The sequence below is a fragment of the Boleophthalmus pectinirostris genome, unplaced genomic scaffold (genome assembly GCF_026225935.1).
Source record: "Boleophthalmus pectinirostris isolate CB_2022bp ecotype Guang Dong unplaced genomic scaffold, ASM2622593v1 HiC_scaffold_22, whole genome shotgun sequence".
Classification (NCBI taxonomy): domain Eukaryota; kingdom Metazoa; phylum Chordata; class Actinopteri; order Gobiiformes; family Gobiidae; genus Boleophthalmus; species Boleophthalmus pectinirostris.
In genome coordinates, this window is record NW_026571190.1 from 823,624 (window position 1) to 845,381 (window position 21,758).

At 44.7% G+C, this 21,758-nt stretch overlaps 1 protein-coding gene across 1 annotated transcript in view; it reads left to right on the forward strand.

Annotated features, from left to right (window-relative positions):
- LOC110157757 (piezo-type mechanosensitive ion channel component 2-like) overlaps window positions 1-21,075 on the forward strand; it is a 67,951-nt gene extending 46,876 nt beyond the window's left edge. The window contains 12 exon segments of the mRNA XM_055157957.1: window positions 3,411-3,498; window positions 4,309-4,435; window positions 6,923-7,081; window positions 7,283-7,430; window positions 8,661-8,849; window positions 9,785-9,877; window positions 10,992-11,158; window positions 11,372-11,488; window positions 13,704-13,783; window positions 15,153-15,360; window positions 16,823-16,964; window positions 19,140-21,075. Coding sequence (XP_055013932.1) covers window positions 3,411-3,498; window positions 4,309-4,435; window positions 6,923-7,081; window positions 7,283-7,430; window positions 8,661-8,849; window positions 9,785-9,877; window positions 10,992-11,158; window positions 11,372-11,488; window positions 13,704-13,783; window positions 15,153-15,360; window positions 16,823-16,964; window positions 19,140-19,241 — 1,620 coding nt within the window. The 3' untranslated portion in view covers window positions 19,242-21,075.
- Window positions 21,076-21,758: the final 683 nt, after the last annotated feature.

Sequence of the window (21,758 nt, forward strand, 5' to 3'; positions counted from 1 at the left end):
GTTACTTCAAAATAATATTACACAAGCAGAAGTCCAAGAAATTAGTTTTGTTTTTGTTTTTTTAAGTATTTAGTATTAGTATAAGCTAGACACAAAAGTGAGAAACTAAATCAAGTAGGAGTAAAAGTATTCTGCTTCAAAAGTACTCTGAAAAGTAAAATTCCATTTAAAAAATGCTCTAACTGTAACTGTACTACCCACTTTTGGTTTGAAGTAAAAATAACTTGTGCCCTGTGATTGTGTACATGTGTGCCTTAAGTGTGAACTTGCGTGACGTGTGTGGACGTGTGTGAGTTATGTGTGGACATGGGTGTGGACATGTTTGCTGTGTGTGTGACTTGCTTGTGGACATGTGTGTGGATGTGTTTGACTTCTTTGTGGATGTGCGTGACTTGTATGTGGACGTGGCTGTGTGTGTGACGTGTGTGACTTGTGTGTGGGCATTGATGTGGACATGTGTGATGTGTGTGACTTGTGTGTGTGACATGCGTGTGGACTTGTGTGTGACATGTGTGACTTGTGTGTGGACGTGTGTGTGGACGTGTGTGTGGCATGTGTGATTTGTGTGTGGACATGTGTGACTTGTGTGGGGACATGTGTGACTTGTGTGTGGACATGTGTGACTTGTGTGTGGACATGTGTGACTTGTGTGTGGACATGTGTGACTTGTGTGTGGACATGTGTGTGGACATGTGTGTGGACATGTGTGTGGACATGTGTGTGGATGTGTGTGTGGACGTGTGTGTGGATATGTGTGACTTGTTTGTGGATGTCTGTGTGGACTTGTGTGTGGATGTGTGTGTGGATGTGTGTGTGGCATGTGTGCGTGGACGTGTGTGTGGCATGTGTGACTTGTGTGTGACTTGTGTGTGACTTGTGTGTGGATGTGTGTGTGGACATGTGTAACTTCTGTGTGACTTGTGTGTGACTTGTGTGTGGATGTGTGTGTGGACATGTGTGTGACTTGTGTGTGTAGACGTGTGTGTGACTCGTGTGTGACTCGTGTGTGGATGTGTGCGTGGACGTGTGTGTGACTTGTGTGTGACTCGTGTGTGACTTGTGTGTGACTTGTGTGTGGATGTGTGTGTGGACGTGTGTGTGACTTGTGTGTGTAGACGTGTGTATAACTCGTGTGTGACTTGTGCGTGGACGTGTGTGTGACTCGTGTGTGACTCGTGTATAACTCGTGTGTGACTTCTGTGTGGATGTGTGTGTGGACGTGTCTGTGACTCGTGTGTGGATGTGTGCGTGGACGTGTGTGTGACTCGTGTATAACTCGTGTGTGACTTGTGCGTGGATGTGTGCGTGGACGTGTGTGTGACTTGTGTGTGACTTGTGTGTGACTTGTGCATGGATGTGTGCGTGGACGTGTGTGTGACTTGTGTGTGACTCGTGTGTGACTTGTGTGTGACTTGTGTGTGGATGTGTGTGTGGACATGTGTGTGACTTGTGTGTGTAGACGTGTGTGTGAGTCGTGTGTGACTCGTGTGTGACTCGTGTGTGGATGTGTGCGTGGACGTGTGCGTGGACGTGTGTGTGACTTGTGTGTGACTCGTGTGTGACTCGTGTGTGACTTGTGCGTGGACGTGTGTGTGAACGTGGACGTGTGTGTGACTTCGTGTGTGACTCGTGTGTGACTTGTGCGTGGACGTGTGCGTGGACGTGTGTGTGGACGTGGACGTGTGTGTGACTCGTGTGTGACTCGTGTGTGGATGTGTGCGTGGACGTGTGTGTGACTCGTGTGTGACTCGTGTATAACTCGTGTGTGTGACTTGTGCGTGGACGTGTGCGTGACGTGTGTGTGTGTGTGTGACTTGTGTGTGACTTGTGTGTGTGACGTGTGACTGTGTGTGTGACGTGTGTGTGACTCGTGTGTGACTCGTGTGTGACTCGTGTGTGACTTGTGCGTGGACGTGTGGCGTGGACGTGTGTGTGGACGTGGACGTGTGTGTGACTTGTGTGTGACTCGTGTGTGACTCGTGCGTGGACGTGTGTGTGACTCGTGTGTGTGACTCGTGTGTGACTCGTGCGTGGACGTGTGCGTGGACGTGTGCGTGGACGTGTGTCGTGGACGTGTGTGTGACTCGTGTGTGACTCGTGTGTGGACGTGTGCGTGGACGTGTGTGTGACTTGTGTGTGACTCGTGTGTGACTCGTGTGTGACTCGTGTGTGACTTGTGTGTGGATGTGTGCGTGGACGTGTGTGTGACTTGTGTGTGACTTGTGCGTGGACGTGTGCGTGGACGTGTGCGTAGACGTGTGCGTGGACGTGTGCGTGACTTGTGCGTGACTCGTGTGTGACTCGTGTGTGACTTGTGTGTGTAGACGTGTGTGTGACTTGTGTGTGACTTGTGTGCGTGGACGTGTGTGTGACTTGTGTGTGACTCGTGTGTGACTCGTGTGTGGACGTGTGTGTGACTTGTGTGTGACACGTGTGTGACTCGTGTGTGACTCGTGTGTGGATGTGTGCGTGGACGTGTGTGTGACTCGTGTGTGACTCATGCGTGGACGTGTGCGTGGACTCGTGTGTGACTCGTGTGTGACTCGTGTGTGACGTGTGTGTGACTCGTGTGTGACTCGTGTGTGACTTGTGTGTGACTTGTGTGTGACTCGTGTGTGACTCGTGTGTGACTCGTGTGTGACTCGTGTGTGGATGTGTGCGTGGACGTGTGTGTGACTCGTGTGTGACTCATGCGTGGACGTGTGCGTGGACTCGTGTGTGACTCGTGTGTGACTCGTGTGTGACGTGTGTGTGACTCGTGTGTGACTTGTGTGTGTAGACGTGTGTGTGACTTGTGTGTGACTCATGTGTGACTTGTGTGTGACTCGTGTGTGACGTGTGTGTGACTCGTGTGTGACTTGTGTGTGTAGACGTGTGTGTGACTTGTGTGTGACTCGTGTGTGGATGTGCGCGTGGACGTATGAGTGACTCGTGTGTGACTCGTGCGTGGACGTGTGCGTAGACGTGTGTGTGACTCGTGTGTGACTCGTGTGTGACTCGTGTGTGGACGTGTGTGTGACTCGTGTGTGTGTGACTCGTGCGTGTGGACGTGTGCGTGGACGTGTGTGTGACTCGTGTGTGACTCGTGTGTGACTCGTGTGTGACTTGTGTGTGACTCGTGTGTGACTCGTGTGTGGATGTGTGCGTGGACGTGTGTGTGACTCGTGTGTCACTCGTGCATGGACGTGTGCGTGGACGTGTGCGTGGACGTGTGTGTGACTCGTGTGTGACTCGTGTGTGACTCGTGTGTGGATGTGTGCGTGGACGTGTGTGTGACTCGTGTGTGACTCGTGCGTGGACGTGTGCGTGGACGTGTGTTTGACTCGTGTGTGACTCGTGTGTGACTCGTGTGTGACTCGTGTGTGACTCGTGTGTGACTTGTGTGTGACTTGTGTGCTGGTCTGTTACAGAAACACTCAGCAGCTGCAGACATCACCTCCTCTCTGTCCGAGGACCAGGTTCCTGAGGCCTTCCTGGTCATGGTGCTCATTCAGTTTGGTAATTCATTTCTATTCTAATTCTGTTTCAATAATGAGCCAGATGATCATGATATAATTTTTCCACAATAGAGCATCCATAGTTTTAAAAAGACATATTGTATTTTCGTCACTATACTGTATAGTTATAATGTATGACACCCTTTGATGATTGTACTATAATTTGCACATTTTAAATTTACATATTCATCTAAAACAACTTAATAATAGAAACTAGTGGTGCCCAATGAGAGCTGATTTCGCTGTAAATGTCACCACAACATAGCCTTGTTGCTGCTGGCCCCTAGCTGCTCATCACACTAATAAGTAAGAGATTTATTTTTAATTTTTACCAAAATAACTACATGTCTTTGCCAAATCCTTCATGTATCACTGCTTAAGAAAAGTATAGAGAAGTGTGTGTGTGGCAGTTATCACGAGAGTTGATCTGTAAAATGACATCTTGAAAATAAGTCATTAAAGATTACTCAAACATGCACAAATGACTCCAGATACAACTTCAAGAGAGTCAATGAGAAGGAGAAACAACTATAACGCTGTAACTATAACGTTAAACGCTCTAAGCAGTCTTTGATTCTGCACAATACTGTAGGTTTGCTTTGAAGTCATTCTTCAGGAAATATTCTCCCAGAGCATGGAAACCTGACTTGTGTGTGTGTGTGTGTGTGTGTGTGTGCGTGTGCGTGTATGTGTGTGTGTGTGTGTGTGCGTGTGTGTGTGTGTTTGTGTGCGTGCTGTTGTGTATGTGTGTGTGTGTGTGTGTGTGTGTGTGTGTGTGTGTGTGTGTGCGCGTGTGTGTGTGTGTGTGCAGGCACCATGGTGATCGACCGAGCACTCTACCTCAGGAAGACGGTCCTCGGGAAGCTGGTGTTCCAGGTCATCCTGGTGCTGGGCATCCACTTCTGGATGTTCTTCATCCTCCCCACCGTCACAGAGAGGTGCTGTTCTATTTCAGTCTCCTGTGCTCGTATGAGCGTCTCAAATCTGGATTTCAACTGGAATAAATCATTTTTCAGTTATCCTAATGTTGTACACTTTTTCTACAGTCTCTTTGTTTAACAAACTTCCTTTAAATGTAAAAAGAAAGAAATAATAGAAATATTGGAAGTACTGAAAGTACTGGAAATTTTGCTGGTTTAGTAATACTGTAGGTCCTTGTGAAGTAGGCCTAGTATAGTCCTCACGAAGTACTATAGTCCTAGTATAGTCCTCATGAAGTACTGTAGGCCAAGTATAGTCCTCATGAAATACCGTAGGCCTAGTATAGTCCTCATGAAGTACTATAGGCCTAGTATAGTCCTCATGAAGTACTATAGGCCTAGTATAGTCCTCATGAAGTACTGTAGGCCTAGTATAGTCCTCATGAAGTACTGTAGGCCTAGTATAGTCCTCATGAATTACTGTAGGCCTAGTATAGTCCTCATGAAGTACTGTAGGCCTAGTATAGTCCTCATGAAGTACTGTAGGCCTAGTATAGTCCTCATGAATTACTGTAGGCCTAGTATACCTCATGAATTACTGTAGGTGTAGTATAGTCTCATGAAGTATTGTAGGCCTAGTATAGTCCTCATGAAGTACTGTAGGCCTAGTATAGTCCTCATGAATTACTGTAGGCCTAGTATAGTGCTTGTGTTCTTGTGCAGTCCTTGTTTAGTCATTGTATATTCCTGTTTTAGTCTTGGTGTAGTTGTTGTGTTGACTCCATTTTAAAATGTGGTTTGGTTTTAGTCCTGACTTAGTCCTAGATAGTTCAGGATTATTTCAGAATTTAGTCCCAGTTTATCCCAAATTTGATGTTGCCTATGTGCAAGTGTAAACAAACCAGTTTTAGCACTGGTGTGTCCTGGAGTAACTCTGGTGTAGTCCTGGTATAGTCCTGCTGTAGTTCTGGTATAGTCCTGGTGTAGTTCTGGTGTAGTTCTGGTCTAGTTCTGGTATAGTCTGGGTGTAGTTCTGGTGTAGTTCTGGTCTAGTTCTGGTATAGTCCTGGTGTAGTTCTGGTGTAGTTCTGGTGTAGTCCTGCTGTAATTCTGGTGTAGTTCTAGTATAGTCCTGCTGTAGTCCTGGTATAGTCCTGCTGTAGTTCTGGTGTAGTTCTGGTGTAGTTCTGGTAGTTCTGGTATAGTCCTGGTGTAGTTCTGGTGTAGTTCTGGTGTAGTCCTGGTATAGTCCTGGTGTAGTCCTGGTATAGTCCTGGTGTAGTCTTGGTATAGTCCTGGTGTAGTCCTGGTGTAGTTCTGGTATAGTCCTGGTGTTGTCCTGGTGTAGTACTGGTGTAGTCCTGGTGTAGCTCTGGTATAGTCCTGCTGTAGTTCTGGTGTAGTCCTTGTATAGTCCTGCTGTAGTCCTGGTATAGTCCTGCTGTAGTTCTGGTATAGTCCTGGTGTAGTTCTGGTGTAGTTCTGGTCTAGTTCTGGTATAGTCCTGGTGTAGTTCTGGTGTAATCCTGGTATAGTCCGGGTGTAGTCCTGGTGTAGTCTTGGTATAGTCCTGGTATAGTCCTGGTGTTGTCCTGGTGTAGTTCTGGTATAGTCCTGGTGTAGTTCTGGTGTAATCCTGGTATAGTTCTGGTGTAGTCCTGGTATAGTCCTGGTGTAGTCCTGGTATAGTCCTGGTGTTGTCCTGGTGTAGTTCTGGTATAGTCCTGGTGTAGTTCTGGTGTAATCCTGGTATAGTCCTGGTGTAGTCTTGGTATAGTCCTGGTGTAGTCCTGGTGTAGTTCTGGTATAGTCCTGGTGTTGTCCTGGTGTAGTCCTGGTATAGTCCTGGTGTAGTCCTGGTGTAGTCTTGGTATAGTCCTGATGTAGTTCTGGTGTAGTCTTGGTATAGTCCTGATGTAGTTCTGGTGTAGTCCTGGTGTAGTTCTGGTATAGTCCTGGTGTTGTCCTGGTGTAGTTCTGGTATAGTCCTGGTGTAGTTCTGGTGTAGTCCTGGTATAGTCCTGGTGTAGTTCTGATGTAGTCCTGGCATAGTCCTGGTGTAGTCCTGGTGTAGTTCTGGTGTAGTCCTGGTATAGTCCTGGTGTAGTTCTGGTGTAGTCCTGGTATAGTCCTGGTGTAGTCCTGGTGTAGTCTTGGTATAGTCCTGGTGTTGTCCTGGTGTAGTTCTGGTATAGTCCTGGTGTAGTCCTGGTGTAGTTCTGGTATAGTCCTGGTGTAGTCCTGGTGTAGTTCTGGTATAGTCCTGGTGTAGTTCTGGTGTAGTCCTGGTATAGTCCTGGTGTAGTCTTGGTTATAGTCTGGTGTAGTCTGGTGTAGTCTGGTGTAGTCCTGGTAGTCCTGGTGTAGTTCTGGTGTTCTGGTATAGTCCTGGTGTAGTCCTGGTGTAGTCTTGGTATAGTCCTGTGTGTCCTGGTGTAGTCCTGTGTATCTGGTACTGGTGTATCCTGGTATAGTCCCACTGATAATCCCTCCCATGTGTTGCAGGCGTTTTAACCAGAACCTGGTGGCCCAGCTGTGGTACTTTGTGAAGTGTGTGTACTTTGGTCTGTCAGCATACCAGATCCGCTCCGGGTACCCAACTCGAGTCCTGGGCAACTTCCTCACCAAAAGCCACAACTACCTCAACCTCTTCCTCTTCCAGGGGTAAGCAAGGTGCAAGCTGCTTTAGTCCTGGTTTTAGCCGCGGTGTAGTCCCGGTGTAGTCCTTGTCTAGTCCTGGTTTAGTCCTGGTTTAGGTCTATGGTTTTAGGTCATTATCTGTTTCTACTTCTTTCCTAGTTTATGTTGACCGATAGTTCTGGTTTAGGTCTCAGTCAGTCACACATACTGTATCTTTGTCTGTAGTTTCCGGCTGGTGCCCTTCCTGACTGAGCTGCGAGCTGTGATGGACTGGGTTTGGACAGACACTACGCTGTCCCTCTCCTCCTGGATATGTGTGGAGGACATCTACGCCCACTGCTTCACCCTTAAGTGCTGGAGGGAGTCGGAGAAGGTCTGACTAACTACGATAAGGCTCCTTCTAGAAAGTACCTTGGTAGTGCTTGGTTTAAATATACACGACCAGTGTCCAAAACGTCCTTTATCATTTGTTTCTTTTTTATGCTCCTGATTATTTACACTAAATGTGGCTTTTTAATGATGCATAATACATACTGTACATACTAGTATATGATTCCATATAACCTACTTCATATTTTTGATGCCTCCTGTATGTTACAGGCAAAGCTGATAATCCGGGCATTCTGTTTTTAGTGTGACAGGGTTTATTGCAGAGTAAAGGAGAAAAGCTCCATTTGTAAGAGTGTATTCTGTTCCTCCTTATTGAGCATAATTGTAAACCATACTGCGTAGCACCAAGTAGAGAAGCCACAATGCCAAATTTTGAGATTACCATTATTGTGATTTAATGATTATTCATGATTATTGACCTCATGACCGGATGGTGAAATCCCAAATAGTATGTGAGTTGGTTTATGACATCAAAGCTTCTATAATTATATTCCATATCCACCATCTACAACAACCGCTGTCTCAGCAGAGCTAGGAACGTCATAAAGGACAATGCACACCCCGGCTTCCACCTCTTCAGCCTATTGCCTTCTGACAGGCTCTTCAGGTCCATACCAGCCAGAACAAACAGACTTAGGGACCGCTTCTTTCCCAAAACTGTCACCACACTAAACTCGACTTTACACTGCGAACTGTTTACTTTTTTTGTTGGAAGCTTTGAAGGAGCACCTCTACATCTCATTATACTGTGTATAATGACAATAAATGCTTTCTATTCTATTCTATTCTATTCAAAAATGAAGTACATTGAGATGACATAAACAAACAGATAAAAACACTTTACTTGATCTGTACTTTTTTGGAGAATAAATTGAAGAGAAATTACTTCATTCTTTACTTACCTGATGCATTCCAAGACTACACCAGGACTATACCACTATTTACCACAATGAGTTTATAAGCACTTTTCACAACTTTCAGAATGGCGCTTTGCTGTAATGGTAAAACAACTAGCATATTAATGTGCACTTTCTGATTCTTAGACAATAAAGCGGTTTATAAATAGATGAGGACAGCTTGCAGCTTGACTTACTGGGACATGAACAGGTGCTTATATCAGTTTCAGGGCAAGACACATTTTGCTCAGGCACATGGTAAAAATCATGTACAGGGCCTTTTAAGTCACCAGACTGTGTGCCTTGTGTGCCCACAGCGCTACCCTCAGCCCCGTGGGCAGAAGAAGAAGCGTGTGGTGAAGTATGGCATGGGTGGGCTCATCGTGCTGCTGCTCATCTGCATCGTGTGGTTCCCTCTGCTCTTCATGTCTCTGGTCAAGTCTGTGGCTGGAGTGGTCAACCGACCGCTGGACGTGTCCGTCACTGTCACCCTGGGAGGCTTCCAGGTAACACTCCCAATCGAACTATAGACTGTATATATGTATGGACAGAACAAGGCCACTAGCTGCCACAAAGTGAGCACGGGCACGATTCAGCTCCATCGACTCACTTTCACTTTCTATTGGAAAATGGTAGGCCCTCTCTCTGTAACTGCTGTCAGACTCTTCATTCTGACCTTAAAATGTTTATCCTGAGGTTTTATTTCAATATTTTGTCCCTTATGATCATTAATAACAGACAAATGAAATGACTTCTGTCCCCAAGGTTACTCCCACTAGCAACAGTGGCAGGTGTTGATAATCACCTGACACCTGCCAAACCAGTAGGGCAGGCAGGAATGGGGCTCCTGATTGGCTCTTTTGTTGCTATGATACACATACTTGAGATTCCAAACATGAAATATGGAACATAAACATAAAGGAGCCTCTGTGTCAAAGGGGGATATGCATGGGTGCTTTAACTGTGTTTTGATTTAGAATGATACATGTTTTCATGACTTGGTTCAAGGGATCTGTTTCCATATAAAAGTGCATACTGGATTAAGTGTTCAATTATGCTAGAAGTTGACTTGTTAAAAGTGCACTGTGTTACTTCTACATCTCTCCAGACACTGCTGCATCTGTCTGTGTCACTGGCCTTGTCACAAAGAAAAAAGAAAAAAAAAACAGCCCCAGTCATTTTACTGAAAGAGTTTACTTGTTTTTTTTCTCCAAAAACCTTGAAAAGTGACAATTTAATGAAACAGTTCCATTAGTGAAAATGTCCATGCTTTAACTGCAAACAAGTGGAGTACACAAACCTCCTATGTTTACAGCACATGATGATTTACTGAGTTGTGTTCTAGTTTAGGCACAATAGTGAATGTGTGATGGTATATGGAAGCTTGCGTCCTCTGCCTCCTGTAGTGACTCTTTGTCCTGCTGTGTGCGTTTGCCCTCAGCCCATCTTCACCATGAGTGCCCAGCAGAACCAGCTCAGGGAGCTGAGCGAGCATGAGTACCAGGCCTTCCTCAGCTCCTACAGCTACGAGCCGGTGAGTACCCTCCAGCCAACCTGTCACTGAGTACCCTCAAATCTAAGGTTTGTCTTCATAAAATAAAATAATAAAGTCAGGGAAAGCTTGTGAGCAGTAGAATCTGAGTGAGTACTCACATGAGAATCGTAAATTCCAAACTATAAGCCACTACTTACACTTTGAACCCTGCAGCTAATAAAACGATGTGGCAAAAATACGGATGGATTCTTTGTTTGGCACATTGTCCTTATATATAAGGTCTATGGTTTGGTAACACAGCGGATACGCGCAGTCTGAGTGCAGAAAGCGCCGCTGTCTGTGGGTAACACATGGATCTAGGTTTCACATGAAGTTGCTCCACTAGCTCGCGATATTGTCAGCACATTCAAATAGTTTATCGCCGTGTGATAAAATAAGTTATGATGCTAAATTAACATATAGGATACGTCTTATCCGTATGCATAAATGACTCAAACTGAAACTTCAGTAGCCGGACATCCACTCATACCTGACTGACAAAACTAGCCCCACCCCCGAGAGAGTCTGAAATCTGCTGATATCCTTCGAGACACTGACATGATACAGACAGGACAGAGAGAGCACGGGGAGAAACGGGGGTGATGCGCCGAGGAAGATGCTGTTTGATTGTGTTTTAAAGTTATTTTGTGCTTCATGCACACACCCTCCTCATGTAAAACACACGAAGAAATGCAGATGATGCAGCTTTTAAGTTAAAGGTGATTGATGTGGCTGTGGAAGAAGGAAACAGAGCTGCTGCGCATGAGCTTGGCATCAGTGAGTCGACGGTGAGATTTTAGTGATAGTAGCATGATGAACTGACTCACTGCAAAAAGACGACAAAAGCTTCAGAGGCGATAAAAGCTGCTTGCCCGTAATGTTCTTGAAGACGTGGACACCTGCGGCTTATATTCAGATGCGGCCTATATATTCAAGTGTGCTCTATAGTCCAGAATTTACGGTAATGTGCATATGCCTGTTTGCCCTGCTTGTTTTCTGCTAACACTGCTTAAACCACAGATAAGAGTTCACCTGTCAAAGTCAACAGAAATTTAACCTCTGGCGCTCTTGCCCCCGGCCCTCTGATCCTCCCTTCGTCTTGCCTCTGGTCTAGAGTGCCCTGCAGTTCCTGGAGGCTTATGGAGCAGAAGATGTGACGGTGGCAGCGCTCCCTGGCAGCAGCAACTCTCTGTGGACCATCAGCCCGCCCAGCCGCAGCTACCTCAGCCATGTGCTCCACCTGGAGAACTTTCCCCTCACACTCTCCTGGACTGTCCAGAGGTATGGCTCTGCTGTGAGCCTTCCAGTACTTCTACTTCTGAGAACTATGGGTACCAGTACTCATTTTGTCAAATAATAGTTAGCTTTTATATTTTTGATGACATGTAACTAGTGACAGTGAAACGTTGCCAATGAAATAAATCCAATGCCTTGAAGTATGTGCTCGTATGCCCAGCACTGTTGTCTGCTTCAGTGGAGTGTTCTCTGCCGCAGGAACCTGAGCCTGGGAGCCAAGGCTGAACTGGCCTCAGGAAAACACGTGACCTACCTGGATGACCACACCCGCCTGGAGCTCATCCAGCTGCTCAACGGCACCAGGACCCTGCCTGTGTGAGTACTACAAAGGGATGGATACATGCCTCTTTTCAGCAGCTCCATGCACAAGCTGGATTCAAGTTGTGGAGGAATATCATATAACATATTTATATCTATGGGCAGTGTTGGGGAGTAACAGATTACATGTACCGGAGTTACATAATCAGAGTACAAATGATGAGTAACTGTATTCAGTTACAGTTACTGTTTCAGTGAGTGGTCATTGGATTACAGTTACTTTGTTGAAATAAATGGATTATATGGTGGTATTTTCCTGTTTTCACATTTTGGGCTAAACTAGGACTGAAACCAGGACTAAACCAGGAATAAACCAGGACTAAACTAGGACTAAAACCAGGACCAAAACCAGGAATAAATCAGTACTAAACCAGGACTAAACCAGGTCTAAAAGCAGGACTAAAACCAGGACTAAACCAGGTCTAAAAGTAAGACTAAAATCAAGACTAAACTAGGATTAAACTAGGACCAAAACCAGGACTAAACCAGGTTTAAATCAGGACTAAACTAGGACCAAAACCAGGACTAAACCACGTCTAAAAGCAGGACTAAAACCAGGACTAAACCAGGTCTAAAGCAAGACTAAAACCAGTACTAAACTAGGACTAAAACCAGGACCAAAACCTGGACTAAACAGAACTAAACCAAGTCTAAACCAGGTCTAAAAGCAGGACTAAGCAGGACTAAACTAGGAGTAAAACCAAGACTAAACAATATGACAGTAGGGTGGACATAAGTGGGCAGCAGTGATCTCATATAGAAATCATTTCTCTATCAATAATATTTTTAATCTGGTTAAGGAAAGACTGGAGTTTTTATTGTCTTTTAGCAGATAAAACATCTCATGTTAAGATTTCCTGGTCTTTGCTTCTCCCGACAGTAAAACAAAAGTCTGTTCATGGAGACTTGGACTCAACAGACAATTTGAAGAGAACAAACATGAATTTTCAGGATGTGGTTGTTACATTCATGTAGTTTTAAAAAGCATAACAATATCAAGTAATCCAAAGTATTCAGATTACATTACTCACTTTAAGTAATTTAATGGATTCCGTTACAAACTACATTTTGGGTATGTAATCTGTAATATGTAGGGGAATACATTTTAAAAGTCACCTTCCCAACAATGTCTATGAGGTACTAACTGCTAACACCTAACCTATAGAGTATAGTACACTTCTGTATCATGTTTTTGTAAATTTATGGAGAATTGGTGACGTAGGCTTGTAGGCGGAGCATTGCACAGACTCTTACAGCTAAGAAACTCAAGTAACTACAGAACAACTTTGTATTAAAAAAACATACACATGACGACTACAAATAAATAGTCTTAATACATCAACTATGAACAACCAGAATATTGATTGAACCGATATTTAGAAGTCAGTATCTGATCCAACAAATTTTTCTGTACTGATGCCAATATCCAATCCCAATATCAGATCAAAGCATCCCTAATTTACCTTCACATTCACACACAGTATGACATAATCCCTTCATGGCCTTAAAGTTTAGCTCCTATTGCACTTTCTCAAGTGTGCAAAAAGTGCAGTTAGTTTTGCATTCTGACTTTGCTATTTCTTTTGATTCATTGTTGAAATGGATAAAGGAATAAATGTGACTTAAATAGGTTGTGCATACACGGGGGCTTCCTGTCCCTTTTGCACCAGGGCTTCAGATCATGTTGGTGTGACAGGACGTGGGTGGGGTCACAGTCTTATTAAACATTAAAAAGATTCTTGTGAGCTTCAAGCCATGTTGTTACCTCCTCAAAAACACATCTGGAGTTGTGTTTAATTTCAGTCACACATGTTTGAGTAATTTTTTTCTACATCTCCAAAGCTCAAAATGCTCCGTTCCACCTTGTGATGTCATGAAGTTAACAGCTACCTTTTATCTTCTGTTCAGTGAAGACTGTAAATTCAAGACTGAAGTTATGGAATGGTTGTAATGAAGGTGAATGGAGTTTAAAAAAACAATACAGCAGGTAGAACAGACTGAGAAAAAACTCCTAAATCTGCAGGAGTTGTGTTTTAAACATGTGTGAATGAAACAAAACACAACTCCAGTTCTGTTTGTGATCAGGAAATTACATTATAACATAGATCAGAAAATAACAAGATATAGGCCCTTTAAATGCACTTACATCATGAAAACAAAGGCTTTGTCATAAGGAGACTTGTAAATGTTGTGTTCACATGTGTGTGTCCAGAGTGATTCCGGACGTGTTTCCCTGTTTTCTACGTGCTCCAAGTGATTCCAACGCAAAACCCATCGAGCAGCTCTACCCAGGTACGGGCCCCCGCTGTCCTCCGCTGTCCTCCGCTGTCCTCCTCTGTCCTCCTCTGTCCTCCTCTGTCCTCCTCTGTCCTCCTCTGTCCTCCTCTGTGCTCCTCTGTCCTCCTCTGTCCTCCTCTGTCCTCCTCTGTCCTCCTCTGTGCTCCTCTGTGCTCCTCTGTGCTCCTCTGTCCTCTTCTGTCCTCTAGCTGTCCTCCTCTGTCCTCCAGCTGTCCTCTAGCTATCCTCCTCTGTCCTCCTCTGTCCTCCTTTGTCCTCCGCTGTCCTCCTCTGTCCTCCTCTGTCCTCCTCTGTCCTCCAGCTGTCCTCCACTGTTTTCCACTGTCCTCTACTGTCCTTCTCTGTCCTCCACTGTCCTTCTCTGTCCTCCTCTGTCCTCCAGCTGTCCTCCACTGTTTTCCACTGTCCTCTACTGTCCTTCTCTGTCCTCCTCTGTCCTCCTCTGTCCTCTAGCTGTCCTCCTCTGTCCTCCTCTGTCCTCCAGCTGTCCTCTAGCTGTCCTCCACTGTTTTCCACTGTCCTCTACTGTCCTTCTCTGTCCTCCACTGTCCTCCTCTGTCCTCCTCTGTCCTCCTCTGTCCTCCTCTGTCCTCCAGCTGTCCTCCTCTGTCCTCCTCTGTCCTCCTCTGTCCTCCCTGTCTCTAGCTGTCCTCCTCTGTCCTCCTCTGTCCTCCACTGTCTCTAGCTGTCCTCCCTGTCCTCCTCTGTCCTCCTCTGTCCTCCTCTGTCCTCCAGCTGTCCTCCACTGTTTTCCACTGTCCTCTACTGTCCTTCTCTGTCCTCCACTGTCCTTCTCTGTCCTCCTCTGTCCTCCAGCTGTCCTCCACTGTTTTCCACTGTCCTCACTGTCCTTCTCTGTCCTCCTCTGTCCTCCTCTGTCCTCTAGCTGCTCCTCTGTCCTCCTCTGTCCTCCAGCTGTCCTCTAGCTGTCCTCCACTGTTTTCCACTGTCCTCTACTGTCCTTCTCTGTCCTCCACTGTCCTTCTCTGTCCTCCTCTGTCCTCCTCTGTCCTCCTCTGTCCTCCAGCTGTCCTCCTCTGTCCTCCTCTGTCCTCCTCTGTCCTCCACTGTCCTCTAGCTGTCCTCCTCTGTCCTCCTCTGTCCTCCACTGTCCTCTAGCTGTCCTCCTCTGTCCTCCTCTGTCCTCCTCTGTCCTCCACTGTCCTCCTCTGTCCTCTAGCTGTCCTCCTCTGTCCTCCTCTGTCCTCCTCTGTCCTCCACTGTCCTCTAGCTGTCCTCCATCCTCCACAGAGCTGCCCTTTGCCCTCCACATTACTGTCCTCCACCCCCATAGATACTTCTGGGGTCTCCACGAGTTTCCACCAGGAATCCATGGTTACCACAGAGGTTCATTTGCTTTCAGATGAGCACTTTAAGGACATCCTGTTAGCCCTCGAACGAACAACCAATCGGCAATCAGACATGCAGGAGTGGTGGATTGTCGACCAATCAGCTGACAGCATAGTCCATCTGGGGGGCGTGGCCACGGAGCGCCGGGAAGCAGGACTCCAGCTCTTTGTGTTCAGCGACAAAGTCAGCCCCCCAAGTCTGGGCTTCCTGGCTGGTTATGGGTAAAGCTGTTTTAGACCAGAACTGCACTTTAGGAATGTGCCAACACTGGCTCAGTACTACTTTCACTATATTTACAAAATTCATTGTGTCTTCTTTTTGAATATAATTTTCACTTACTAAGAACTGATACTGTTATGCATTTGTTTTTATGTAGCACTTTTCTGGACACTCAAAAACACTTTACAGAGCATTATTCAGTCACTCCACACTCAGTGTAGCCACTATTGTAGCCATAGCTGCACCAGGACAGACTGATGGAAACAAGGCTGCCAATCTACACTATCTGACCACCACCATCACTCAAACACACACCACTATCACAGTAGGCAATGTGGCTGAAGAGTCTTACCTAAGAACAGTTTGGGGACTGGCGCACAGGCCCAGCCCTGCAGAGCTTTTGAGATCTGACAGGATCAGATTTTGACAAGCCGGTCTGGCCACATAATATCAGTATAAATAAATATACATTTTAGACCGGACCATGCTGGACTGATCCATCTGTGTCAGGTGTTCTGTTTGACCTTAAAGCAGCTGTATGTAAGGACAGCATGGAGCCTACTGCCTGGCACGTGCATGTCACAGCAACAAGGTTAGAGGTTTCAATTCCAGGTTGTGCAGGTCTTTTGATGCAGAGTTTGCATGTTCTCTCTGTGCTTGGGTGGGTCTCCTCTGGACACTCCAAAACATGTACAATAGGCCAAATCCTCCAGCTAAGATAGTCCTGACCAAGACTAGCTCAAGATCTGGAGAAGGGTCCCTGAGTACTCCACGGCACTCCTGTTCCTGACAGTTTACCTCAGATTAGATTAAACGGTGGATCAAATGCAGAGAATGAATTTCTCTCAAGCAGGATCAATAAGGTATAAAGTGTACTTTACCTCCATTTAAAATTCCTTAAACATGACCTAACTCTGTCCCCATATGAGGTAAACATGTCCAAATATAACTTTTATAACTATAGCTTTTGCTGATAATAATTAATGCTAATCCAGCCAATCCTACATCAGTGCTAGTGCAGCCTCTGCAGCTCACTGAGGGAATTCTGGAGGTTCTGAGCTTTCACATGAGGCCTGGTCTGTCCATATACTGAGCATGAGACAAACTTTTGTATCTCCTCTGTCTGCGGGTTAAGGCTCTGCTGACACAGCTTCAGTTGTGACTGTAGAACATTTTATATACAGTAAAAGCACAGGACACAAACTGTTCAAACAGACTATTTATCCTATTTGAAATCCTTCTTTAAAGAATAACAATGTCACATCAATAAACAGAGGTCACATCTTTGAGGTGGTTTGAAAGGAACAGCCACTGTGCTTAGGACCCCTGACCTGACATTCTCTCTCTCAGTCTGTCTCTGTAGGAACATGGGTGTGTATGCCTCTGTAGTGCGGGCCCCTGAGTGTGTTTAGGGCTCCTGAGTGTGCTTTAGCTCCTTGACTTTCTTTCTGTTTGTCGCTGTAGGATCATGGGTCTGTATGCTTCTGTGGTGTTAGTCATTGGGAAGTTTGTACGAGAGTTTTTCTCTGGGATCAGCCACTCCATCATGTTTGAGGAGCTGCCCTGTGTGGACCGCATCCTCAAGCTTTGCACAGACATCTTCCTGGTGAGAAACAGATCTACAGATCTACAGATTTAAAGCTGTACTGTGGAACTTTTTTGGTGGAGAGTCAGGCACCTCACCTGAAACCTATCTTAGCTGTGAAGACTTGCCGAAGGTTTGTCAAAATACTGAAAATCAGATGCTAATCAGTTCTTAAACTAGATAGAGATAGAAGATAGAGATTCATTTGAGCAGGTATCGATACTAAACAAGTCACACTCACAGGGCAGAAATGAACCTTTCCTGAATGTCTTTAGAATGATGTTGATGTTGAGCTCAGAACAAGTAGAAAAGCACATAGACTAGTATACACACATGGACCACTGTGGAATCTACCTGGATCACTGAGGATCACACACATATAAGACACATGGGAATCGAAAAGAAAGTACTACCATTAAATGTTGAAAATCAAATGCTATTGTCTAAAAAAGTCTTTATTACCGTCATGGTATCATGATCAGTATCCAGGTATTCCTTATTATCTAAATCGAGTTTGAAATTTTAGTATCATGACAATACAAAGGACCCTCCACCAAAATAGTAACACATTGCACTTTTAAGTATTATGCATGACCAGTGTTGGGGCGTCAGGGCCCACAAGGCCTTCTCTGCTGGCCTCAAAAAATAACTGAATCACAGACTGATGTTAATTATATTATTATTAAATAACTCCAAATGGTCCGTCCGCTTCCGTCACTTGTTGCTAGGCAGAGTCAAAGTCAAAGAAGTGTGTCTGAGGCCTTTACAATCTGTTCTGCAGATCCTCCAACACAAAATAAATGTTGATGAAACTGTTTTCAGTTTCAACCAATCAGATTTTGAGTTGGTGTCACCAGGGCCTTTAGCAGGGAACGACGTCACCGGATTCAGAGCTGCTGATTGGACAGTCAGAGAGAGAACCAGCCAAAGCAGCAAACTGCATCTGTAGTGAAACCAGGACTAAACAAGGACTACACCAGGTCTACACCAGGTCTACACCAGGTCTACACCAGGTCTACACCAAGTCTAATCTTGGACTTGAGAGAGAGCGAGAGAGAGAGAGCGAGAGAGAGGGAGTGAGAGAGGGAGCGAGAGAGAGAGAGAGTGTCCACAACATGCGATCGGGCGACAGCTGTACGGAGCTGAGCTTTGTGCGGCGCAGAGCACCGGCCCCGGCGTAGTCCTTTCGTCTGTGGTCACACAGTCTATGCGGGATTGTCGAGCCAGTCCCGACTAACAGTCCTGGTTTAGTTCTGGTTTAGTCCTGGTTTAGCACCCCAGCGCTCCTCACTTCTTCTCCGTGCACCGTGCACCCCCCTCTCCTCACTTCTCCATGCACGAAATCTCCACGGCTCCTTATACTGTGTTTCTGTAGAATAAGATTCTTTTATAATCATAAAACTGTTACTGAGGAGTGGATAGTTTTTGACGGAGCACCACTGAAGGCCTAGGTGTGAAATGTACACACCACTGCACATGACCCAATTATAGCCTTGGGCCTTGGAAAATTCTATTGGCATAACCTCTCATATTAACATTTGTCTAAATGAATATGCACTTTGTTAAATAAATAAATAAAATAAGATCAATAAATAAGTCAGACACCTTCTTTCTCCAAGGTTGCTCCTGCTAGAGTTAGCAACAGGTTTGATTACCCGCATTGCTAAGAGCCTCCACCTGCTGAACTACCTGCCTCACTCCTGATTGGCTCTTTGGTTGATATGATGCTCCCAATGTGTGAGTAAAATCCGTTAGTCATCCAGGAAGAATCTACAGCAGAGGAGAAATTAAATTTGTCACCTGAACATTTGGCAGCTCATCCAAGCTGCTTCTTAAGAACTGACTTCTAAAGAACTGACCAAACTAAACTCTGTCCAGTTGACAAAAAGAATTTCTCCTTTGCGGCGCTTCAAATCGAAATTCCAAATACGAAACTCTGCTCAAATTTGCCGCTATAACTGCAAGCCTCAGTGAGCTTTATTTGACTGGAGCCAAACGCTATGGGTGACGTCACACGCCCCTAATCCAATAAAGTCTATGGTCTGTGTTCTGATTGGCTGTTGTGTCTGCAGTCCGTGTTCTGATTGGCTGTTGTGTCTGCAGTCCGTGTTCTGATTGGCTGTTGTGTCTGCAGTCCATGTTCTGATTGGCTGTTGTGTCTGCAGTCCATGTTCTGATTGGCTGTTGTGTCTGCAGGTGCGAGAGACAGGTGAGTTGGAGTTGGAGGAGGAACTGTACGCTAAACTCATCTTCCTGTATCGATCTCCAGAGACTCTGATCAAATGGACACGCCGATGACACAACTCACATTTTCTACTATGAGATGGACATGTGAAGACAAAGGGACAAAAAACATAGATGGACTGGTGTGAGTTGGATTTTATGGCTTGAATGGCAGAATACAGTCTGGATTTGGTTGAACAGGTCTGGCAACCTCAGAATAGTAGTTCAGAGGAGCACAGAGGCACAGAGGAGACACGTGGAGATCAGAGGAGCACAGAGAAGGTAAGAGGAGTTTGGAGGAGGAAGGTGTCATGGAGGCTGTTTTTTTAGAAGACTTGTTTGTAGAATTTACATATCAAAAGGAGCACTCTGATTGGCCCCATGCTCCATTCATAAAAATCTCTCTACTTGCTTTATCTCAATTTCTCAACAAATCAAATAGCTCTCAGCTTGCTGTTATTTATCTGTGTTATCTGTGATAAAATGCGCTATAGTTGACTTACCTTCATACATGCCTCCTTCTTTTGCCCAAAGCTGTACTCCGTCAGCCTGGTGTGTATGTGGCCATGGGCTCATGGGCATTCAGGAATACCATTATATCATGCACATTTTATTACACCCTCAACATTTACTCACCCAAAGTTGTATTTGGGGTGATTTGTGCATTTGTGTGTTTGAGAAATCTTTAAAGGGCCCTTATTACACTATTTTCTGATCTATGTTCTAGTGTTTTAATGTTGTTTCCTCATCACAAACACACCTGGAGTTGTTTAAATTTGTGACCAGGTCATAGATTATAACTATAGAGCACACACAAGCAGCACAGTATGTTTGCTTTAAGTCAGAACTGTTAAAAGGCCTGTATTGCACTATTTTTGATTTATGTTATAATGTTTCCTCATTCACGTTGTATTTGTTTCATTCACACAAGTTTAATACAGTCGTCCCTCATTGTATCCCGGTTCACCTTTCGCGGTCTTGCTGTTTTGCGTATTTTTTTGTGCAATTTTGCATGCTTTTTTTTTTTTTTATAGCGTATGTTCTGGTTTAGTCTTGGTTCAGTCCGTGGCATATGTAGCACCAAAGTTTGATATAATCGCGGGTTAATGGGCAGGTGCGGTGCTGTACTGCACGGGTGCAGGTCTCCAAAAATGGACCCGTGCAGGACTCAGCGCTGTAGGGCTCCATTACTTTCGTTACATAAAGAAGAAGTAAAATAACAAAAGGGCGACAGCAGCAGTAAGTTTTAAGAAGGATGCAAAACTGTTCTGTCTGAGAAAAGTGTATAAAGTGTGTGGTGAGGGGTTTTACAGCCTTCACGGATTTCACCTATCGCGGGATAATTTTAGAACATAACCCCCGCGATAAATGAGGGACCACTGTACATTCTGCATATTTAGGCTTTGTTCTATATTGTGTTGTCATTAAGTGGTTATACAGGAAATGCTCCATACACCTTCATAGGATCACTTGTATCATTTGAGCTCTGAATTTGCATACCTCTGAAGTTTCTGCTATTGTTTTGTTTTGTGTGTCGCCTTTAGGCTAAAATAGCTGCTAAACTTAAAGCTAGTACTTGGTGACATCATAAAGCTCTGAGGACAGAATAAGAATAGTTTTAGCTCATTTAGATTAGTTTACTGTTGGATTTACATTATTTCACTAGTTTCAACATGTTTGTCATAAACATTTCTTCTTCCAAGATAAACTGTGTTCTGACTTGTGTAAAGTGAGCTTTCCTCACATTCTGTCATAATGTTCAGTCATGTTAGACAGCCTAATAATGCAGGCTTACTCAAATATGTGTGAATGACACAAAAGTGTTTTTGTGGATCTTTCAGAATATTCTTCTGCTAAATGAATATACTAGTCAAAATTCTTATTTAAAATGTAGGAAGTATGGCTTGTACTTGTACCTCATGTGTGTTAGTGTACAGTCAGAGCTACTGTCCTGTGTAATGTGAAAGTCTATGAGAAAATAAAGCTCTCTGCATTATGATCATGTGATCTTGTTCTGAGTTATGCGAGAACATGCCACACACAGAATGTTCACTGAAAATTTACTGAAAATCAAACATTACTTTTCACCTGTGGTTCAACAGAATTATTAGAAAAAACGAAATGAAACTGGCCTGGACAAAAATGATGGTTCCCTAAACTTCACATTTTGCTACACAACCTTTTGATATTAACTCTGCAAACAAATAATTTCAGTCACTGTCAATGAGACTTCTGCACTGTTCAACTGGTATTTTGACCCATTTCTCATGAGCAAACTGTTCTAGTTGTCTCAGGTTTGAAGGGTTCCTTCTCCAGACGCATGTTTCAGCTCATTTCACAGATGTTCAATAGGACTGAGATCTGGGCTCACAGAAGAACACTCCAGAACAGTCCAATGTTTTGTTCTTAACCATTCTTGGGTGTTTTTATCTGTGTGTTTTGGGTCATTATCCTGTTGGAAGCCCCATGATCTATAACCGAGACCAAGCTTTCTGACACTAGTCAACACATTTCTTTCCAAAATACCTTGATAGTTTAGAGATTTCGTTGTACCTTGCACAGATTCAAGACGCCCTGTGGCAGATGCAGCAA